Raw genomic sequence first — 23,850 nt, 5'->3', positions numbered from 1 at the left:
ATTTTCTTTTTTTTACATTTTGCCGCTAGGATGAGATGGTTTCAACAAAATTGGTTTATTTTGCAAAGGAAACACTTTTTATGCATCACACAAGTCACATGACCAGCAGCCGAATGCTGCCACTGCGGCAAGCCATGAAGAAGAAGCTGACGGGAAGTAGTGGGAGACTGATGGCGCTGCATGTTTTTTAACTAATTATCATGTGAACAAACTTATTCACACTTGATTTTAATTGCGTTTCTTATTCATTAAAAACGCCACAATAATTGTGTTTATGCAACATTAGTGGAACATCAACAAAGTTTTGCACACGTTTGTAATGGAAACGCAGCTGCTGATGCGTTTTTACCGTCAGGTTTGTGTGACCACATGAATTCACACGGAGGGCTCACCTCGGCTCTGTAGGGGAGGAACAAGGCAGAGGCCAGGTTTCCGGTGATGCCACTGAAGATGTAGATGATGGAGATGCGGGCCCAACCTGCCAGCTTCTCCAGGTCTCTGAGTACAGTCATCTGGAACACCACGGACACGACACAGTGAAAGAGCCTGAACACACACATACACACACACAGAGGAATCTGTTAGAAAGAAAGTGTGCTGTGCTTGCTCAAATCACTCAAATCACTAAGCTCTTTTGCTCCGTTTGTTCAAATTAAAATGGGTAAACGTGAACGTGAGGGATTTCCCTTGTGCTCTGAGTATTATGGAGCTCATGTGAGTGAACTGCTCACCTCTTTAATTCGGCCAGAGTCCAGAAATATCCTCAATATTTAAGTAGAAGGATTATCTGTACGAAATGACTCAAAAGTCTCGTCTTGTTTGTAAAACACACGATAAGGTGAGACGATACATTCTAAATTCAAAAGGATCTTTAAAAGGTGACATATTATGCTTCCTTTAACAGATTAGGATCACTTCATGGGTTTTACAAAACATGTTCCAGCTAATGAGATTTTAGTCTGATCAGTTCTGCCTATTTTGAGCTTCTTGTCACTTTAAATTCAATTAGCTGATGCTGACCACGCCCCCAACTCAACGTTTACACTCGCATGTGAAAATGGCTGCAAATAAATGCGCACATATGCAACTATACATCTTTGAAAAGCACAAGTGGAGCCTCCTGCACAACCAACAAGAATGCAGCAAGTAGTTTCTGGATGGAAAGTGAACAACAGCCATTGTACAGCGCATACAGCGGTAAAACCAGCTGAAGAAACATGGTGGAGCCCCACTTTGGTTGCTAAGTAACGGGCTGGAATTTGTTATGGTTGCTAGGTAACAGTGCACTGATGATTTATGACTTTACATTCTGGAGGTTTTTTCTGGAGCTCATTTTTCAGTCACCAAAAATCGTTAACTTATTGCCAAAAACCAGATGGGTGGTGGTGTTTTTTTTTTTTTTTTGGGTTGTTTTTAGAAGCAATAGATTCACAAAAGGAAGTATAACAGACATTCAAAATGTGAATTTTGCATAGTATGTCCCGGTTTAGCTTCCATAAATCAAACAAGTCGTTTTATTTTGCGAGAGGTCGTCGGTGGTCTGCTTGATTCGCACCCAGCATGGAGGAAGAGGGAAAGCCACAGCCGGTAGAACTGATCGGGAACGTCTGGATTCAGAAAGGGCAGCAAACCGCAGACATCAGCCAGACAGTGGACCTGCGACAGAGCAGTGATCAGAAACAAAACTATCACACAGAGAAACAGGCCACACACACACACACACACACACACNGCCTTGTGGGAGAAAGTGATTGCCCCTTTGTTAAAGTTATTTTTTCCCACCCAAACTAAGTCCTAGTCAAAGTCGACACACCTATTCAGGCTTAAAAACTCTCCAATGTTTGTGGATTTAACAATTCTGCTGAGAATGGAACTAGATATTAGGTTCAAGTTTAAACTGCTTTCAGTACTCCAAAAGTGACAAAAAAAAGCAAAGAAACTAACTTTATGGTTAAGTACAATGATCATTTCATCGCCTGGAAAAGCTCAACCAACACTAATAAAGGGAGCGGATACGTCCACGTTCTGGAAAATGGGTGAAAGCTCTAGTTTTGAGACGAGAGGAGATGGAGAGTCAGCAGGGACTTTCCTCCTTAAACACTGCCGGGTTCAAGCTGACACATTTAATGGGAGCCACAAACCACAGGAATACGTATTATATTTGATCTACAAAGTGCCTCAGTGTTAAGAGAGTTGTAGTTAACATCGCCATTTCTAAAGACGAGCTTCGGGAGCCATTAGGCTCGTCTTGTATTTGACTTTGCGAGTAGCGAGACGTTTAACGGGGCGCACGAGTCTGAGCAGGTGCCAGAATGATTATCCCACTGCCCTTTTAACCAGGAGCCACATTTCTCATGTTCACGCATGCACACACACACACACACACACACACACACACACACACACACACACACACACACACACACACACACACACACACACAAAGTACCTGTGAGCAGAGCGTGGCCTCCTCATGGAAGTAACCATGCATGAAAGTGCAGTACTCTCTGGTTGTGATCTCACATCTACAGCAGGGACGGACAAAACGTAGAGGTGCACAAAAAACACAGTTTGGTATATTTTCACACATTAAAAATGGCCACCATAGACTGGAGATCTGTTTTGATTTTATTTAATTAACAAACGATAAGCAAGGAAATAAATGGATGTATGGATGAAACCACTTGTAAAGAGTCAATGCTGTTAATTATTTTTATAAGACTGTGCAGATATTTGAGAATAAACAAGGTTTAAATCACTTTGGAGCAGTTTTGAACGATTAATCATGATTGATTGATTATTCAAATAATCGTCAACTAACTTAGTAATCAATTAGTCATTAACTGGAGCACACAGACCTAAAAAAAGGCCATTTGCTGAAAGAACAACACAGTCAGAGCAGAAATCAAGCCAAAATTCCCACCTGCCCTTAGTGCTTATGCAGCAGGGTCGACCTTTAATGGTGCAGTCCATGTGTTTGAGGCCTGTGCTGTTGAACTTTCTGGGATGGGTGCAGACCTGCCAAAGGAAATTATCAGACGTTTAATATTTCCTCTGAAACCCTTAAAGAACTTTACTTTAAATTAAACAGGGTGAGGCCATTTCATAACTATCGGTGCGTTTGCTCACCGGCCACCTGGTGATGTCCTCTGGCCATACGTGAGGAAAAGACGAGGCCGGCTCCTCGCACAATCTTATCAACGCAACAGATGAGATTTTCAGTCAACCAGCATTTCGTGTTTTTATACGTCAGTCGCAGCGGAAACATTTTCTGCCCTCACCTGGGATCCTGATGGCAGACGGCTCCAGAAGACCGGTCCGTAGTGCCATTATTCCGCTTCGTGAAGGTGGCCAGCGTCTCCTGCATGAAATGATTCAAACGTTTAACTACTACAGAGTTTTCAACTCTTCACAGGATAAAACTCTAAAAAATTTACACACTGTGGAAAGTGACAAACAGCAACTTTGGTGCAATTTGTTGGCTTTATCTTGCATGACGGAGCAACATAACGTGGTGCTCATATTGCTTTTGAGATTTTGTACAAGAAAATCTAAAAATATTGCATTAGGATTTAGAATCTTTAACTCTGACACCCCAAAATAAAATCTAGAGCAATTAATTTCCTTCAAATATATTTGGCTGCAACTTGCGATTATTATTGGAGTAAAAAAAAAAAATTACAAAAATAAAAAATTAACTGAACCACATTGAAAACCTGTTTTTTTCACCAAATACTGATTTCTGAACTCTTCTTAAGTTAAAACATTAGTTTTGTTGTTTCAAAATGAATATAAACTTATTTTCTTTGCATTATTCGAGGTCTGAAAGCACTGCATCTTCTTTGTTATTTCAACCATTTCTCATTTTCTGCAAATAAATACTACATTTTTGCTCGGAGTTTCAGAGACATGTTGTCAGTAGTTCATAGAATAAAAACAACAAAGTTCATTTTACTCAAACATAAACCTATAAAAAGTAAAATCAGAGAAACTGATCATACTAAGTGGTCTCTTATTTTTTTTCCAGATCTGTATATGTAACACAGAATACCTTAAAACTATAACTGTCCAGTAATTTACCAACTGAAATAAAATAATTTCTGCTAGTTGCACCACCTGATCTACCACATGTGGTAATTTGATGAAGGTAAATCAGTGTTTCAGATCAGAGCATCACAGCAGAGAAACTGTGTGGAAAATGTTGAATAAAATACCGAGCAGTCGGCCCTGAGCGTCTGCACGCATCCAGAGTTATCATTCTGAATGCAACATCCAGATTCCCTTTCCAGATCTTTGTCTTTCTGGATCATCCGGACTATCTGTTTGTCCTGCCGCATGCAGGGCGAGAACTTTGCCCCCAGGTGGATTAGATCGTCCTGGAAGACAAAACGAAACATCGTAAAGTTCAATAAATGAAGAAACTCAGAGATTTACTATGTAGACTCATAGACTATGTATGAGTCTACATAGTAAATCCAGATGTTTTGCTGAAATCAGATTTTTGTTTTTTTGCGTGGCTGTTCATAACTTTCAATTCAATGCGATCACAATCAGATTTCTGTGTGAGTGGTTTGCATCCCCAAAGTGTTCAGGAGAAAAACTTCACACAGAACCAAACTGTTTACTAAAGTAATAATGGATGAAGCCGATCATGGATCAATATCGACATTTATTCAGCTGAGGGAGCCGATAGTGTCGTCACAAGATCATAACAAAAAGAAAGCTAATAAAAGGAAAGCACAACTACTACAGCAATGATCTTTCTTGGAGAATTGATAAGAATTGATTAATTATAATTTACGTCTACAGTTAGAATGATTTATGAAGCATTTCTCACCCCAATGACAAAAGTTCAGACTGCAGATGCTTTGAAAAAAGTCAGATGTGTATCCAATTTAATTAACATTATAAGCAACACAAACAGATATTATTTTTATGGAGGAAAAGATGGAAATTATGCCTTTCAGATTGTCGTGAAAAGTAGGATTTGGGTAGCATTTGCCAGTTGTGTGAAAATAAAAAACATCCCCAGCTGCTGTAGCAATAAACAAATATTCTTAGCAACATCACTAGTTTTTAGCAGAACATTAGAAAAATGCAGAACTCAGGAGACAAAACCAAACCACTATTTTAACATTGTTTTCTCAGCTTTGAGGGAAAACATGGTGAGAAATGATCATGTGGAAACCTGCGTTAGAACAAAAATATCTCATTTAACAGTGACTACATCACACTGGACAGGAAAGTTATCTCAGGCAGCGGATGCTCGTATTTTAATAACTGTAAAGATCAAATGCATCCTGGGTGTGGAGTGAAAACCATGCACAGTAAAGCAGCGGACTCACAGAGCTCGGTCCGATCCAGAAGTTCTCCTGTTGGATAAACTTCACGCTTTCATAAATGCCTTTGTTCTTCAGCACCTGTAGAGGGCGACAGAGTGCCACAATTAGCCAAAATAAAGGTTTTTATTGCACTGAATAACGTTTTAAAGCACAGCTTACTCCCAGTGGTTTGGAGAAAAAGAAAATTCACTCACTAGTTCAGTTTTGGAGCGCTGTGAAAACCCCACAGGGGCAAAACCATACGTGCAGCAGGCCAGCAGAGTGATAATAACATGGACAAATGTTATCCAGTAGGTAAAGTAGGGCCTGGAAATACATGACAGCAAGTCTCAAATCACTTAAAGGCAACTGAAAGAGATTAAAATGGTGAAAATTGTAGTTTCAGTCATTTTAAATGTCACATTACAGAAGGAAATTACAACAAACCAGCAAAGAACTAATGTTATTTAATAATCTCTCTGCAAAATTCTGATTTTATCAAGTTAGGTTTCTCTCTCTAAGCTCTAAAAATGTTGATTAATTAGTTGGAAGATATGCAAAAAGAAATACCTAAATAAAGATATATGATTATAGTGCCATAATTTCACACTGAAAAATCAAACATTTAGTTTGATGAGACAATAAATCCTGATTTAGAAAACGGTTTTAAAATAAACACCAGTTGCACATCTACTGCAGCTAAAATAAATAAAACACATTTTATTTAATTTAAGTACATTACAACTTCTAGGAACTTATAATTGTTGACTATTTGTTTCTTTGGGGTATAATTATGATGCGACACAAGAATTGGTTATTTTCTAACCATTTCCAGTGAATCAGATGTTGAGGAAGCTGAAGTAGACGGTGCACCAAATAGACAAATTCATCTTTTTCCAAGGCCTTAGCTTTATTTGTGTTGTTTTTTTTAAACAAATTGTTTAAAATGTTTCTACCTTCCAGTATCAGATTCTGCTGCTGCAGTAAAATCTAATTTATTTTACTAGCATTGCTAACAAAACAGTCTAAGTTTGTGTCAGTAAACTGATTCTCGTGTGCAGATAATCATTTGGTTTGCAGTAACTCTGCGTGGTCTTCTGACCTGTGGCTGTGGAAATCCTCCAGCTGCTTCTGGACATTGCTGCTAAGACTGCGTCGGTAGTTTCGGTTCAACCATTTGCCCACCACTCCCATGCCGTAGTCACGCTTCTTTTTGTCAAACGCAAAATGCTTCACCTGGGAAGCGATGCGGCGGCCGCGAGGCGGGAGACCCTTTTCAGGCGCTGCGATGGGGGTCTTCACAGAGACGTCCTTACTGCAAACAGGCAGAGAAAATACTCAGATTAAAACACTGAAGGACTTGGCTTTTATTTGTGTAAAATTTCGAAAAGGAACTGCATGTTTTTTGCACGTTAAACTGCAACCACCTTTAAAAATTACCGGTACTGTAATTTGTATCCATCTCTCTAACCTTTAGCTCAAGGAAGTGACTGAGTTGTCACCTCTCTGATCTGTTTTCAATCAGGTTACGTCAGCATTTAGACGCCAGAACTCATTTTCAGTGAAAGCTTCTCACAATTGGAATAAAATACCAGCCAGTGTAAAAACGTACAAGTCTTTAAAAATAATAATAATTTTCTACAACGCTACAAATATCCAAGTACCACACTGGACCCTTTTCCTATTTCTCTTCTTTCTCTCTGTTATTGTCTTTCCTTTACACCCATTTCTGACACCTATATTTGTTATATATCACAATAATAAAAAAAAATAATATTAATAATGTCTACTACCTTAAAAGTATTGGCTCCTAGATAATCAAATATGCAGGAACTGGTCATATGATTCTTAATTTTATTTATTTTTTTATGTATTGTGGTGAACTTTTGTGACTTTTGTAACTTGATACATTTCTTTTAGAAAAAAAAATGCTTTTTACTTATTATTATTCCTCCTTTCTTTAAGAAGCATGTCAAGTTGTCTGTGCAATATATTGTAGGCTTAGAATCCAAACTTTCAGAGTCTGTAAATAACTCAAAACAAATTGGTTTTATTGAGGCATGTCACATTTACAAAACAGCCCCATCCTTCTTCTTAGGAGGAACAAAGACTGTGAGACTCAGATTTTAATTTCAGCTTGTGTCTATTAAGATGCTGTGTTTTTACGGGGGTAATTTCAGGTAAGTCGTCCTCGGCCTGAGAAGGTTTGGTTTAGATTTCGTTGGATTTGGCTGCTAACTCACAGGCTGGGGAACTTCTTTGTGGATGCGGGAGAGGCCGACATGGGAGGTGATTCAAACACGTCGTCCGCCATGGAGTACATCTCAGCATCAACCTGCACGTCCTGGACCGCAGGGCGAGAAAAGATCAGACAAGAAGCTACAAAGCCGACTCCAGAAACTGATGGCAAACGGAGTGTTTGGGACGGCCGCTGCTGACCTTGCTGAAGAAAAGCGATGCGGAGGTGGTGTCTGCTGAATCCACAGTGTCCTCGTCCATCCAGTTGTTCTGGATGAAGCTCCTCCTGGGGAAGCCGCGCGTGCCGTGCGAATCCGCCAAGCCGCTGCGACCCTGAAGAGGAAAAACGCCACGAAACGAGTCTGATGATGCACAACGGGCTGGTGCAAACTTTTCTAGATGATAAACTGACCCAGAAATTAATGCGATAAATAATAATATTGTCATTTTGAGACCATTTTCAAGTAAAATAATGTTAAAGGCAAAACAACACACACAAAAGAAGAAAAAAAAAAATCAAACTTTAGTTTCTAAAGACCACCTAACTCTGGAACTGGGAGACATTTTAAAACATCCAAAATAAATAATCGAAACAATAATAAAAAAAAAAGGATTATGACGTTACTGTAAACACAATTACCTTTTAAAAAATATTATTGATTAGGCTCAGACAGAAAAAAGGCAAAGCAAAAGAAAAAGTACAAAGTTACAACTAGTGTTTCTCCTGCTTGCAAGGAGGAAAACAAACAATTATGCACTGAAAAAAAAGAGAATGAAAAGCCAACTTTTTAAAAAATGTGTTAATTTGCTACATGTAAACAAATTATTATTTAATCGTGTATTTACTTGGATAAACTAAATTTGATTACTTGCAATAAATGTACTTTTTAAAAATATAAGTTGGATCACCTGTTTTCTTTTTTTAGTGTGCAAATTAAAATGATCAAGTTCCTTTAAATTTATTGGCTCAATGAAATATGATTAATTGATTTTTCCCAGTTGTTTATTATGCAATTTTAAAAGTAAAGTCATGTGAAAAATGAGTTTAGAAGTCAAGCAAGAACAAAGAAAACAAAGACGAATGATGAAAGACTGTTCACGGTTTTTTAAAATTTATTATTTAACTTGTAACAAGACATTTTTTCCATGTAAATAGTTCATTTAAATGCCAACAGAACCAGAACTTTTTCATCAATACTAAAGAATTATTTACTTAAAGCAAGCATCTATATCTTGTGAAATATTACACTTAAGTAAGTTTGTCTAATTTCAAGTGTAATAATTTATTTGCACTAGAAATTAGACCAGAATCAGTTGGTAGGATGTTGTGTTTTTGCAGTGCGGCTCACCCTCAGCAGGTTGGATGCGGCTCGGATGCTCATGCGGGCGACGGATTCCCTCTTGCGCCTGGGCAGGCGGCTGTAGCCGGAGCGCTGGCTGGTGAAGGAGCTCAGAGAGGTGACCCCCGGCGTGAAGGGGCCGCCGTGGACCGTGTGGGGCGTTTTGGGTAAACTGTCCATCTCGTCTGGGTACCGGAAAGCTCTGCCTCGGGCCAGGGGGTCCACAATCTGATTTAAACACAGATGAAGAAGTAAGGCTGCAGCTAATGATTGTTTTATTCATCAATTATTCTGATGATTAGTCAAATTTAAAAAATGGCACATTCTGCAGATTTTTCATTTAATCACTTAAACTAATTTTATACAATATTAGAAATACATTCAAAAGGTACAAATCAATTATTCATTTCCTCTTAAATAAGAAAATAAACATTATATTGGCTAAAATGCTATATAATAGAATTCCTCTAGTGAACATTTGATCGTTTGTAGGTGAAGAAATACAAATACCTCTAAAATCAATTACTTCTGTTTGACTAACATCAATACATTGTTTGGTTAATCTGTTGATTATTGTTTTGAATTATTAAACTATTATTGAACAGCAAAAAGTGCTCAATAAGAGATTATTTTTTATTAAATTTGACTTTTTAGTTTGAGGAGTTTTGGGTAGAACATGCAGAATAAGAAGGCTTATTCCTTTATTTTAAATGCAAAATGTGATTTTTTTTCTTCACAGTTTTCACAAAATTACTGCTTAAATAGGATTTTTTTTTGCAATTAATTGGTTAGTTATTTCAAGAATAGATTCACTATTATTAATCAGATTAAATGTTTCATCCCTATAGAAAAGGGAGTCCTTTGGTGTAAACTCTCATCCCAATCGAGGTTACGTCGAGTCACACTGCAACAGCAGTAGCCTACCTTCGGCAGCCTGCTGGTGGCTGGTGAGTCTGGGTTCTGGTCCAAGGTGGACGCCGTCTCTGGTTCCCGATACTGGGCCTTTAGCTTGCCGTAGCGCTGGCTGCAGTGGCGCAGGCTCTTCCTGTGCCACAGCTGCTGCTTCGTCTCACAGTCTTCACCAACGCCGAACCACTCGGCCGCATTTCTGAAGGTCACAGGTGCAATAAATACAGACACTTAATAATGCCGTATGCCTGCTTGAGATTATAAAACCTTATAATATTCCAAGACATTACAGTGGATTAAGCAATCTTTAAAATATTGACCCTTTGCGTAACGCTCTCCAGAACTCCGCCCACTCCGCCATGACGGATGCCAAAACAGCCAATGCACTCCTTTAAAGCTAGTCTGAAAACAGACGTCTGTAACTTAATATTGCTTTTATTTAGTTAATTTCACTTTAAAAATGGTCACAGGATGCTGCGTGGTCGGCTGTACAGAGGATAGAAACCAAACCTGTTATTTTACTTTATAATATCTAATGAGGAAAGATGAGGCGGCGATGGATAGCAGCTGTTAATCATAACGACTGGCAGTTAAAGCTTTTTACAAGGTAAGAAAATTAACTTTCATATACTTTAGAAGTAAGCATGATTAGAACGTTATCAAACATTGCATTATGGAGAAGGTACACATCTGATGTATGGTGCAGGATTGTAACCATGGAGACAGTGCCGCACCGTCTTGTAGCCTAGCATGTATGGAAAAAAACTGGTTAGCATCTCGTCTTTTGTACGTTTTTAATGCTGCGCCGGTGTAAAGGGGAGACGCTGTTTATGACATAGTGATAAAAATCATGTGGTGTGAATTCAGGCAAAGTCAGTAATTTGATCAACTCTTCAGGAGGGAGGAGGTACGGGTCGGTTTCTAAGCTAGCCGTTTTGTAAACACCGCCGTCTATGAGCCCCAACCAGGTGTTGGACAAATTAGTTCGACTCCAACAAGAATAAACTGGCAAAAACAACTTGGGAAAACATTTTCAGTTGCTCAGTTCAATATTCCCGACGTCCGTCATGGCACCTCAAATGATTTAGTGACATAGTTGCAAATGGTCAATAACGGCTGCGTTTTGTTTCTGCAATATTTGTAAAAACATTAAGCATCACACAACACCCAGGTTTTTAAACATTTACCAGCAGCAGCAGCGGCGGCAGCAGCAGCAGCGGCAGGAGCAGCAGCGGCGGCGGCAGCAGCAGCAGCAGCAGCAGCGGCAGCAGCAGCTTACCTTCGGATGCTTTGTGAAAGGGACGTTTGTCTTCCAAACTTCGACCTTCTGTCTCTGGCTGAGAAGTCGCCATCGTCGCCTCCAGCGAAGCTGTCGGAGGTCGAACCAGGACCCCGGTTGCTCACACTCTTTTTCAGCGACGGTCTGAGAGGCTGAGCAAAACAAAGCAGAAATGAGGCAATGAAAGGTCATCACAGGTTGAATGTTTCCTTCCTAAAAATACACAAGAAGCTGAGTTGAGTCCAGGGAAATTAACAAAAGTTTAATGCATCAGACCGTAGCACAAATTGAAAATTGTCATTTTTACAAAAGCAGATGATATATTTCACCTTGTCATTATTAAATAAAATTAAGCTAAAATATACAAGTAAAAAAATTAAACGTTGGGCTTCATTCCTTTCTATGATATTGAAACACAAAGAAGGATGAACACATGAATCAAGAGCTAACATACAGTAACAGGGCAAAGTTAAATCTTCTAAAAATTATAAAATACTTTATTAATCCCCAGGAGAAATTAAATATTGTAACTCATTAATTCTTCAGAGTTACTGCAGATGCTGATGGCTGCTGGCAGGAAATATCTCCTGTAGCAGTCTGCAGTACAGCGACTCTGAAGACGCCTCTGACTGAAGATACGCCGTCTTCCCAAGACAGTGTCATGAAGAGGATGTTCAGGGTTGTGAATAATTTTCCTGTCCACACAGAGGCTTATAGTCCAATCAGTTTCTTCAAAACAAACTACAATAGATGCAACGCAGCGAATCGTTTGCAATCGACAAGCTGGTGGGAGTTGAGGGTGGAGTGGGTGGATGTGTAACAGTTCGAGGCTCATGCATGTGTTCACACTACATCTACATCTTAATTGCTCTACTTTAGGAAGTAGTTAAACTGCAGCTTCCTCGACTGAAGCCTGATCCACTGCCTGCTCGTTGTGTGTGTGTGTGGAGCCCAGAGGGGAAAACGAGCCGTTTTGGGCTCATTAACCACCAGACGGCTTTAAAATATGTCCCTTTGGCTGAGCACAACACAAATGAAGGTAGGAGAAGCATAAAATGTAACTTGATTAAGTTTTAATCCTTCTTTCTGTTCTGCTGAACCAGCAGGCTCCCAAGCTGGCATCCAATGAGACTTTTGTGCAGGTAAAAACAGCGACATTGTTTTATTTTGTGTCTTTCGTCCTGGAGCCACTGGACGTTTGGTACCAACCGTGCTTCAGTTCATGTTTGATAACTGATTGATTGGATGATTACCCGACTGGGGAACATTTTGAACTTGTAAAGTTTTTTTATTTTGGACCAAAATAAAAAGGTTAAGGTTTCTGCTGCAGAGTGTAGGAGGAGCTTTATTTCTCAAACTTAGATTTGTGCCTCTGGTTTGCTCAGAATTAATACTTATCTAATTCATTGTTAATTAAATTAATTATTTATCCTTTTTTTATTGTAAAAAGCCAAGTCTTTGGTTCTGCTGTAAAGGCCTTTCTGTGTAGATCCAGCAGATCCGAGCCACAAATGGCTTTTTGGACTTTTGACTAAAAATTATAAACAACCAACTAATGCTTTAAAAATTAGATATAACAACAAATGCAGCTTGGCAGTTTTTCAAGCTTTATCCTTGAATAATTTTTATCAAAATTTCACAACAGAATGTCAGTAAAAGTATCAATATTTATTTATTTTTTCTCATTTTGAAAACAATGTGGATATTTCCTCACAAATATCAACATCCCTTGGAAGAAAATGTATCCGTCCTCTTTTTGCGAGTTTTATGTTTTTCTTTATTTTATGGCTCAACAACAAATCAATAACAATATCTATCGTGATAGATGTGATCAATAGAAAATATGTTTGATAGAATATTCAATATGGAATATATACTCAGATCCAGAACCACAAAGCATTCTGGGGGATGTAGGCAGAGGAAAGACTTTAGCCGCTCAACCTCTCAAGGCTAGCTAAATAAAGTTGGTGGAATCAACTAACTCACTCACTCTTCGGTTACCTAGCAACTCACTCACTCTCCGGTTACCTAGCAACTCACTCACTCTCCGGTTACCTAGCAACTCACTCACTCTCCGGTTGCCTAGCAACAATGTTTCTCCACCGTGCCTCATAACTGCTTGAAAAATAAATCCACAGCATGGAGTGAAAACTGTGGAATAAAGAGGAAATATCACACCACCAGTTTTACAGCATTTCAGATATTTAAAACAAATAACAAAATAAATCTATAATTATCAATATCGACCAATATGAAACATTTATGTTGCAATTTTTTTTTCAGCCATATTGTCCAGCCTTACTTAAAACCGAAATAAAATGGTTCTTTAAAAACAGACTTCCTATAGTAGATATATATTTTTTTAAGTTATGAAACACTTGTGGCTCTAAACAAGTTTTATTTAGCTGAGCAGTGGGAAAATATGACTTTTTGGATGGAAAAAGTTACAGAACCTTGACCCAGCATATATTGGTTTATCTTGATGTTCTCACTTTCTTCCATAATTTAAACACATGGTGCAGGTTGAGTTTGTGGTCCTGTATAAACTGGTGGGATTTCCAGGCTGGAACCACTGGATTAACCCAACTAAGCAACAGAATTTCCTCTGTTTTCAATATGGTGAGTCTCAAACATTAAACATTAGAGGCTGGAGAGAGCGTGTAATGATGAATTAATGCTTCTGCCTACCTGTCTGGCAGAATCAGCGGCCATGGTGTCGCTGGGCGGAGGAATGGCTATCGTAAGGCTGGGAGGCTTCTTGCTCTTCAGACGACTGTCTCCTTGTCCTCCGTATGGAGGCGGCTCGCCCCCTACCTGAGAATCCATGCTGTCAAAGTGCTGAAAATAGAGAAATGGTAAAAAAAAAAGTTAACTTTTTTTTACTGCAAGACATAGCAAGGTCAGGACAATATAGAAAATATTGCTAAAAGGAACCAAAATTACGAAAGAAGCACCATGTGAATGTGTGTTACAAAAAAAACGAGTAAATATCTCAGATTATTCAGAACCTATTTATATACTGTATATTTTATTGTGTATTTGATAACAAGAAACAAAGATGAAACAGTAAAAACAATAAAATGAGGAAAAAAGATATCAAACTACTGAATCAAAACAAATACAATATTTAAAAATTGGTACATTTCTGGTTCATCCTCTTAAGCCTTGAAACGAATATTTTAATTCCAGTTATGGTCTTAAAATATATAAAAATAAAGACAGAAAAACAGAAATGAGCCAAACTGAGTTCACACAGGAGTCAGAATGGAAAATGTTAAAAAATAAATAAAAACAGAGCAATATTATGGAGGATAAACTATGTAATGGTAAAGAATGCAGACTTTATTTGGTCTTAGAAGTACAACTCAAAATTAAACTGAATTATGTAGCAATAAAATGTGTTAAACTGTGTGCAAGTCAAATGGCAGAAATTAATATTTTTCTACATTAAATGTTTTTATACTGCAAGCAGTCGTCTTATTTACTGCCTGTAATAATTATTCATTAGTCAAAGTTTATTTTTCCAGATCCATAACACAGCAGAGACCCTCAGGATCAACAACCGGTCAGGCTTTTCCTGGATGATACCATCCACCAGTTTTCTCTGGAGTCTGAATTCAAATCTTAATCTTAGGTTATTTCATTTTTTCTTCCAAGGACAATAAAATAAAAGTGAAGAAAGTGGTGCAGTTTGTTTGAAAGCAAGTTCAGAATCCAACAGAAAATGAAGAATATACAAGATTAGCTCCACTTACGCATCACAGCATTTGCCTTAAATATTTATCAGACTTTTATTGAACCAAAAACAAACACATACGAGTCTATTCTGTGGATTGAGTTTTTAGTTTTTATGCATTTAATAAGCTTTACAAGTCAAAGTATCATAAAAGTGAAGACAAAAATGTAATTTAGGGTGCATCATTGATCGGAATTTAATCCAGATTTTGGTTGATCGGTGATCAGTTGACACATGTAAAACCGACGCGCTCTACATCTGCAAACGTCTAAAAATCAGCTGCTGTCCCCTTTTGCTTTGCTGTGAGAGACAAATGCCGAGTCGGCAGGTCGGGCTTTTTAAAGATCGGCGATCGGCCTGAAAACGTCAATCGGTGAACTGTAGATTAAATGGATTTAAATAACCAGTTTCCTGCAGGATATTTCCTGGTTATTTAAATAACCAGTTTCCTGGTGGATATTTCCTGGTTATTTAAATAACCAGTTTCCTGCTGGATATTTCCTGTTGAAGCCACTGTTGATGATTAATCAGCAGTGGTTTTGACAGGAAATATCCAAATGTACCGAATTGAGTAACAAAATCCTACTGAAGGAAGTACCACACCAAAAAAAATCCCTTACTCAGCTTCAGCTGCTTAAGCAATTTAAGAGGAATTGCTTCGACGGCTCAAGAGCAGAATCAAAACAAACTTACATATTTCAGCACGCCCAGCACGTGAACCACCAGCCAGTCTATTCCTGCAGCTCAGATTGCATCGTCATGGTAACAAATAAAATATTTTAAGTGAAAGCAAAGCCAACGTGAACCCACCAAATCACAAGCCTTGCTAAGAAGCCCATTGTGGTCCCGAGTCGACGGCCTTCAGAGCTGCGGTTTCAGAAATCAATGCGCCGGCCTGCAGGCCTGCATGCGACAGGAACGACAGCAGCGCAGAAATCTGAGCCCGGCTCGGATCGCCTGGATGCCATTACGGAGCGGAGGAATGGCTACACGCCCTGACATTTACTATGACCCATGACTCAAAAACTACAGTTCACACAAGGGCAGTCGGGCACATTTTTATTATTGCAACCATTTTTTAATTTATTTTTTCCAGCATTAAATAATTTAAGGTTTAGGCAGAGCTGATTGAGTCCTCTTCAGGCAGACAGGAGGTTACGGGAAATCCAGCCTGCGGTTTGGGGGGAGGCAGCAACCCGCCCACTTAGATAATGAAATAGAAGGAATTTGGCTAATGGACAGAGCGCTCGAGTGGCAGAGAGAGACTGCTGCTGCTGCTGAGCGCAATTTATCAATGCAGACACTAGACAGGCTGCTGGTAGCATCCATGGAGGAAAGTTTATGCTTCTGTAATGCAGACGGTGTTCTCCCAGGGCAATACGGCAAAAAATAACAAAGAACCAAAGATCTGAAGCTGAAGATTATTTCTGCATATTTAAGAGTGTAAAAAGGATCATTACACATAGGTGCTTTATCCAAGAAATCCATACAATAAAATTGATTGACTGAAAATGTTGGGTTTTAAAATAGAAGTAAAATTGATCTTTGAACATTTTTACAGAAATTGCTTTTTTACAACTGTGCATTTGTACAGTTTAACCAGTGAAACCAATCCAGATACTTTTATTATCCAGAACCACATGTGGCTCAATTAAATGTAAAAATATTTAATCGATCCCCTCCTTCTCTTCTGATTATACATGCAAGAAAAAATATGTTATTTTAGAAGTTTTTTTCCCATATTTTTCTTTTTACAAAGTCTGCATCTAATATCTGCCCTGGCTTATAAAAGTCACTAGCATCAAACTCGGCTTCCCATCTTCATTTTCCACGTTGACAGAAAAGGATCACCTTATTCTACAAAACTTTTTTTTCCTCTTTTTTAAAAGAGCATTCATTTTGTTCTAAAACCTAAAAATAGAAATTGATGTGTTTTTTTTTAGCTTTCATAATAAAAAAAGTATATTTTTTTGTGGCTGTAGGTAAGTTTCATTTTGCAGCAGAAGGGGGCAAAGGTCGCTCATTGAATGGAAAAGGTTGGTGACCTCTAGTTAAGATAAACTCGTAACTTTAAGCAATTAAAATATTTACAGTGAGCATTTTGTCTGAGACCAAAACACTCCAATTCGTCTCCCTCTTGCCCTTAAGAAACAATATAATTATAGGAAAAATACTATAAATAAGGTCATATTTAACAACCATTTAGTGAAGTCTCCTATATGTTTATTCATTCTCTACATCTATATTTTTCAGTTCTGTCATTCCAGTTTCAGGAACTGTGACTTTGTTTCTCTTCCAGGAAGAGTTTTGCAACTGGCAGACCAAAGAGGTTACAAGGGCAAACCCAAACGGGAACTCGGTCTCAGTTTCTGTGTAGAAACCATTGAAATTACGAATTCATGAGTGAACAAACCTAAAATCACCACATACTTGTTTTCTGATATTTGTATGAAAGCAATGAGATATTAATCCATTAGTTGTAAACATTCAAATGTTGCAGGGTGACATTAAAACCTGCTAACATTTAGCTTAAATTAGCTAACTATGGAAAAAAAACTACAAACATGACCTAAATAATGCAAAATGTAACTATAGTCTACCAATCCAACATCTACTGACCAAAATTATGACTTAGCTGAACAAAAACACACAACAAAAACCTTGAAGCACAACAACCTAATAGTAGAGTGATTAAAGAGTAGCAACTTGTTCTGAACTTGGAGACAGTATAACGTTAGACCTGAAGGTAAGTAGACATTCTCCTAGAACGGGTGGGCAGTCAGGTTCTCCAGAGTCCTGCTAACGACCTCATTATTTGAGACAGATGTGTTGAAGTTGAGACACTTCTAAAAGTTGCAGGAGACCGACCCTCGAGGCCTGGAGTTGCCCACCCCTGTCCTAGAAGAATGTCGTCAAGGCAGTTGATCATTTTTCTTTGCATTTCCTGGAACTTGTTCAGATTTAAAATTAGGTCACAAGCCTTTTCTGTAAAGTCCAGAGGTCAGAAGTCTTCAATCGTCTTAAATCCTGAATATTTCTCGTGGCTTTCAAGTGTCATCTTGATGTTGTGATGTTTGGTTTTTTCGGTCATTAGTGATTGGACTGATTATAGAGTGAATTATTGATTCAATTCAAAATGAAAACGAACTCTGATTATTTGAACTGTTAATGTTATTCACTCTTAAATATAGTTTGATGAAATGGGTCTAGACACATGATCAAAAGTTGGTGGAATCTACTGACTCACTCACTCTTGGTTACCTAGCAACCCACTCATTCTTTGGTTACCTAGCAACAAACTGTTGAGTAACTGCCACAGCAGCAGTTTCAGGTTTCACCACCGTTCCTCATAACTGCTTAAAGTTAAACGACGGCGTAATGAAAACTCTGGATGAGAGAGGAAAGGTCACGCAACCAGTTTGGCAGAACCTCAGATATTTAAAAGCAAAAAACAAATCAATTATCGATAACGACTCATATGAACGGCTTATATCGTTCAACCCTAAAATGGAACAACAATCTCCAAAATGAAGAATTCATCCTCAAGGATGAATAAATTTTTTTTTTTTAGCATTTGTGAGGCTCATTTGATTACACCAAACCATCACCGCTAAAACAAAAACACACATTTGAACAATTCAAACTTTTAGCATTTTTTTATTCGATAAACAAATAAAACCAAAATATCTCCTCTGACCACATCCGTTTTTCAATTTTAAAGGGTGGATGCTGACTCATCCTTCTCTAGCGGTGACGTCACACAGACCCATGACTGCGTGAAACCAGGTTTCAGCCTCTCCCCTCTGGGACGGGAGGGCCTGACCATGGAAATGTGTCACTGCGTTTCTGTTTATTCCCATCCTCAAGCCAGTATAAAAAGCCTCTATAAAACCTAAAGGAGGACTGGTGATGATTCAGTCAAGAGGTAAGCAAGTCTAAATTAGCACTATAAAACCTAGAGCCACAACCATGCTCCAAGTTTCTACATTACTAAAGACACCAAAACTAATCAAAAATGGAGATACTGACGAGGGCTTTTTGTTCAGACAACAACTCTCTTCCACTCACTGTGTATTTTTAGGATTTTTCACACCTCTGAACCAAGGGAATAGATGAGAGTGAACACTATCCGCCTTCAAAGCGGTAAGGAGCACATTGTTGCTGCTTTCTACAAGGAGGAAAATCAGCAATCCTTTCTGAAGCGCAGCGCTGCGACTGCCAAGTTCAGGCTTTTGTCCTCCTTTCCACTTCAGGCCTTTACTTGGCAGAGAAACTAGATGTGGTCGATCGGAGCTCACAAACTACATAGGTGAAAACAAGCAGTACTGACATTTGTACGCTTACTACAGTGGCTATAGCTGTTCCTGTGAACAAACGCTGAGGACAAAAGATGATGCATTAAACAATCAGCAGGCAGACTGTTATGAATATTCATCATCATCAACAGTCAGACTCATTTGTTCACCATTTACCTTGATTCCTCAAGCCTGAGTTTTGTGATCAGTTTATCACTAAATCTTTAAATCCGTTCCACAGCATATTGTACTTCCAACAAAGAGGAAGACGTTTGGTGATAACGTCTGCATGCATCTCTCTTTACAGCCGACTCCTATTTCACCAGGTTCGTATAGAGATTCAATCTGAAAGCATCCATGTGTAAAAATCTGTGCTTCCTGCGACATCCGTGCTTTGATGATCAATTTTGCTACGTACACATTAGGACTGTCAGATTTGGCTGAAAAACATTTCACAAAATAAGCGCTTAATATCAGTCGATGCTGATTGATTAGTTTTATTTATTTATATTTTTTGCTTTAAATATCTGAAATACTGCCAAACTGGTGATGTGACCTTTCCAGTTTTATTCACAATTTTCACACCACACCACTTTTTAAAATTATTTTTAAGCATTTACCAGGCATGGTGGCGAAACCTTAAAACTACTGCTGCGTAGGTTACCCAAAAGGCGGTTGCTAGGTAACCACAAGTTACTCAACAGGTTGTTGCTAAGTAACCAAAGAATAAGTTAGTGAGTTGATGCCTCCAACCCTGCTTAGCTCGATGTGAGAAGTTGAGCAGCTACCGTCTATCCTCCGCCTCCAACTCCCAGAATTCTGTGCAGTTCTGGGTCATGGTTCAAGGAATATTCTGTACATCACGTGCCTACTGTGATAAATATTGTTACTGGGTTTTTTTTTTAACCCTACTACAAATATGTATCAGTATATTTAAATGCTGGGAACATTTTATTATATTACGGATCTAATGAACATTTTTTTCCGTCTCACAAAATCAGAAAAAAAGAAAAGCTCACCTTTTTGTGTCATTAAAATATTGCATTCTGAGTCTACTGTTGAGCACATTAGAGCGAAAACAAACAATAAAAATAAATAAATAAATAAAATCAGTTTTGCATTTTTATCTAATAAAGTTTCTCTGACCCCATCTGTTCTTTCCACTTCACCACTGACTGCATTGATACTGAAACTAGTGTACAACCTCTAGATATCTAGATAGATGGGTACTTAGCATAGTCAATATAGCTAGATAGATGGCAAGATGGCTAGCTGTCCATCTAGATAGCTGGACAGACAGCTAGCCATCTAGCCATCTGTATAGCTATTTAGCTAGATGAATAGCCTGATAGTTTGACAGGTATACAGATTGTAAAAAAGGCGAAGTTCACATATTCAGTGGCACTAACCTCAAATGATTCCACAAACATGCAACGTGTTAATTAGTATTAACAAAACTAATGAGACTAAAAAACACAAAATACCACGCTACGATACTAAAAAGCCTAACTGTCCTGGGAACAAAACATGTTCTGAACTCTACCAATACTTTGCTTTGGCAGTGTGGAGATGAAGACATTTCCTGTTATGCTAATGTAAAATAGGATTGGCTGCTATAAATACACCAACATCATACTGATGTCAGCACAGAAAAAAGGTTCCCATTATGACATGGGGCATGTCCTGCCAAAGGTGCAGTACAAAACACACATGCATGTTGACTTCCTGATTTCACAACAGATGGAGGCAGAAGAAACCAGCTGCAGTTTTCAGTCTGACATTATTTTATGTTAAACAAATACATCAGATGAATGCATCAGTGCTTTCCACGCTGCTCTAATCGTCAAATAATCGAAACTGAGGATGCTATACAGTATGATGTGCTGCAACCCTCAGGCGAGGCGTGTCAAGTGTTTTCACACCTTGCAGCAACGGTCATCATCATTTAGGAACCAAGCATAAGTGTTCAAACGTCTAAAAAAAAAAAGAAAAAAAAGTGCCACATTTACCACAAGCTGATTGATGCATTCACAATCTGTCATATTGATTTTCTGATGCACTGTATCAATATTAACAATGCATCTTGACTTATTTAGCAAGTTTGCGTTCATATACCGACTGCCATCACATACCTGTTTAGTTACTCATCACCTTCCACAAACATACAGTCCTGTGTAAGACTGTGCGAGTTTTAGCAATAATATTTAGCTAAAAAGCTCGCACTGGAATGTGTGAGGCAACCTCACAAGTTTGGAAAGATTTGCTTTTGACATCATCAAGAATATCAATGCCATATGAATAACTTTTAAATCCAATTTTACTGTAAACTGTCCTGACACACATGCATACATGCAGCAACACCGATTGCACTCATAATATGAATAATTAATGACAATTCACCACAGAAAGGCTTTTTAAAGGCTTGGATCAGATTTTCAGGGGGCAGAATAGTGGGAAGAATAGACAGATGACAGGTCCAGTGGTATCAGGAGAAGGTTTCACAATTGTTGTTGTGTTTTACTGTTAAAAAAAGAAAATGGATGTGGATAAATTACAAGCCGACATAGCCATCAGCCAAGCAAATCACTTTCAATATTTGGTAATGGTGAGTGTTATAATTATGTGGCTCAAAATACAAATAAAAATTATGTTTTAACCTACTTGCCTTTATAGAATAAAGTCCAAAGTTTGAGTCATTTTATTTCTGTTAATTTATAGCTCTGTCACTTTTTTCAGCCAAAAATACTTGGCTGGAAATTTGGTTGTTGATGTGGGAAAACATGTATCATTACTGAGACTTTTATGGATTTGGAGAAATAACAGCCCAACCTAAGAGTTTAATCAGGAAAGAGCAGCTCTTCAGTTCAGAAAACAGCAATCAACTGAAAACTGGTGACAGAGAAAATTATGAATGTGACTAATGAAGCATGGTGCAGATTTATTAACCTTTGCAGTTTGATAAAACGGGATCGATCCAAAAACCCTTAGCAGCACCTGAGACTTTCTTTAGTTTTATGCAGAATCAAATGACATCTGTCTGCTACATGTAAGTGAAATATTTAAAATGACTTCACAGAACATTAGTTTGAAGAACCCAAAGTATCCTTTTAACTTCTTACAGTAAATAAACGATTTATCAATCACGAAATACATACATGTGCCTATCAAAATAAATCAATTAATTGCATTAAGTGCAATAATTTTCATTTGCATGGTTTTATTCATTTTCTTTTTTTCTATCTTTCTACCAAAGACTGTGACAAAAGTTTTCATTTTGGTGCTTTGGTCTCTATTAGACCTTTTATTTGTCGTTTCTGTTTTGTTTATTTATTTTGGATATTTGAAATGCCTTCCAGTTCCAGTGTTAAATGTTCATTAGAATTTAAAACCAACTGATTTTTGAGAATGCGTCTCAAAACAACTTTATCGTTTAACGTAATATCTTCTAGAACAATTTATCGTCCAGCAAAATGTGTTATTATTACAGGCCTAGAAGCACATAATTGTAAATTAGAACTTGTTCCACACAAATATTAAGCTGGATACGATAGATTTATGATAGATAAATATTAAAGAATATATATTTAATTTAACGCAAAACAGAAAGTTTACAGAAAAAGTTATGGATTATAATAATTTGTGTTAGTGGTGCTTCGGCTGTTCAAGTATGTCTGTCTAATGAGCTGAAAGATTTTACTGTATCCATGAGTAAAAACAGTAAATGTGACTGAAAATGGTCAGTTTCAAGTTGCTTTTCCTGTTTCTACTTTCCACCACAGCAACAGTCACTGACACAAAATGACTTTCTGACGTAATACAAGTATTTGTTTGTCTATTTGTTAATCTTTTTTTTCTTCAAAAATTCAAATAATCTCAATAAAAACCCTCTTGTCTAACAATTGGAGCTTTCAGTGGGATCCCAAGCTGTTAACGGACGGCCAGCAGGGACGGAGTAAGAGAGACGGCCTGCAGGCCGGCAGCCAGAGAAGAAAAACGACCTTTTGACTCAAACGGCCAACCTTTCTGGGACAACCGCGTCAACACGCAGGCAACTTCCTATGATTAAGCTTCACATGACGGTTTGAACAGCAAGCTGGATGTAAACAAGTGAAAGCAGATCTGAAAAAATGATGAGCAGCAGCTGAGAGTGCAGAGAGCAGAGAGCAGAAGGCGCGGTGAGGAAGAGCAGCAGAGAACAGTAGCACTGCAAGCCAGTACTACTTCACAAACAAATCAAGTCTGAAACTGCAGGATCAATCATGGCGCAACGCACATTTCAACAACAAATTCAAAGCAATTTTTTAAGAAAACGTTTATTTTTAATTATCTCTGCAGTTGACTCTGGAGTACAGCTATGCTAAAAATTAAAATTTTATACCAACAAAACCAATTCTATCTAACATAGAGAAGAAAAATATAAACAAAAACACTCAGTAGATGTCCTGACAGTGTTTGGGATTTGTTGGGTAAAATTACTCATTTTAACTAATCATTGTTTCATCATTTTATTTGAGTGTTTTATCTACATGTGTTCAGTTACCTTTGACCAGTCATGCTTTAAGGTTCTTTCTGTATCTATAATGTAATTTCCTACTCAAGGGGTCCATCTGTTCTGTTATCTCAGCATTGTTCTACTGAAGAAGGTCATCATMATAAAAGCCATTTCCAAGCAGAGTTGAGCAGAGCTCACCAATCTTTGATCCCGAGCGGGTTAGAGGTTGTGGATCTCTCC

General features: G+C 38.1%; 1 protein-coding gene across 2 annotated transcripts in view; it reads right to left on the bottom strand.

Moving 5' to 3' along the window:
• Positions 1-23,850, bottom strand: part of LOC103469703 (inactive rhomboid protein 2) — a 51,891-nt gene that overhangs the window by 5,077 nt on the left and 22,964 nt on the right. Inside the window, exons 2-17 of one of the 2 annotated variants that reach the window (XM_017304256.1) lie at positions 13,776-13,925; positions 11,088-11,239; positions 9,824-10,007; positions 8,909-9,127; positions 7,761-7,892; positions 7,565-7,665; positions 6,424-6,636; positions 5,537-5,648; positions 5,346-5,420; positions 4,215-4,376; positions 3,282-3,361; positions 3,130-3,193; positions 2,924-3,018; positions 2,450-2,525; positions 1,556-1,656; positions 393-546 (exon numbers count right to left, since the gene is read on the bottom strand). In XM_017304256.1, coding sequence (XP_017159745.1) covers positions 393-546; positions 1,556-1,656; positions 2,450-2,525; positions 2,924-3,018; positions 3,130-3,193; positions 3,282-3,361; positions 4,215-4,376; positions 5,346-5,420; positions 5,537-5,648; positions 6,424-6,636; positions 7,565-7,665; positions 7,761-7,892; positions 8,909-9,127; positions 9,824-10,007; positions 11,088-11,239; positions 13,776-13,913 — 2,058 coding nt within the window. In that variant the 5' untranslated portion in view covers positions 13,914-13,925. Of the gene's footprint in view, positions 1-392; positions 547-1,555; positions 1,657-2,449; positions 2,526-2,923; positions 3,019-3,129; positions 3,194-3,281; positions 3,362-4,214; positions 4,377-5,345; positions 5,421-5,536; positions 5,649-6,423; positions 6,637-7,564; positions 7,666-7,760; positions 7,893-8,908; positions 9,128-9,823; positions 10,008-11,087; positions 11,240-13,775; positions 13,926-23,850 lie in introns of those variants that run through there. The other variant, XM_017304297.1, reaches the window with a different exon arrangement.

This window comes from Poecilia reticulata, linkage group LG1, assembly GCF_000633615.1.
Source record: "Poecilia reticulata strain Guanapo linkage group LG1, Guppy_female_1.0+MT, whole genome shotgun sequence".
NCBI classification, from domain to species: Eukaryota; Metazoa; Chordata; class Actinopteri; order Cyprinodontiformes; family Poeciliidae; genus Poecilia; species Poecilia reticulata.
This window is presented reverse-complemented; position numbering and strand designations above follow the sequence as displayed.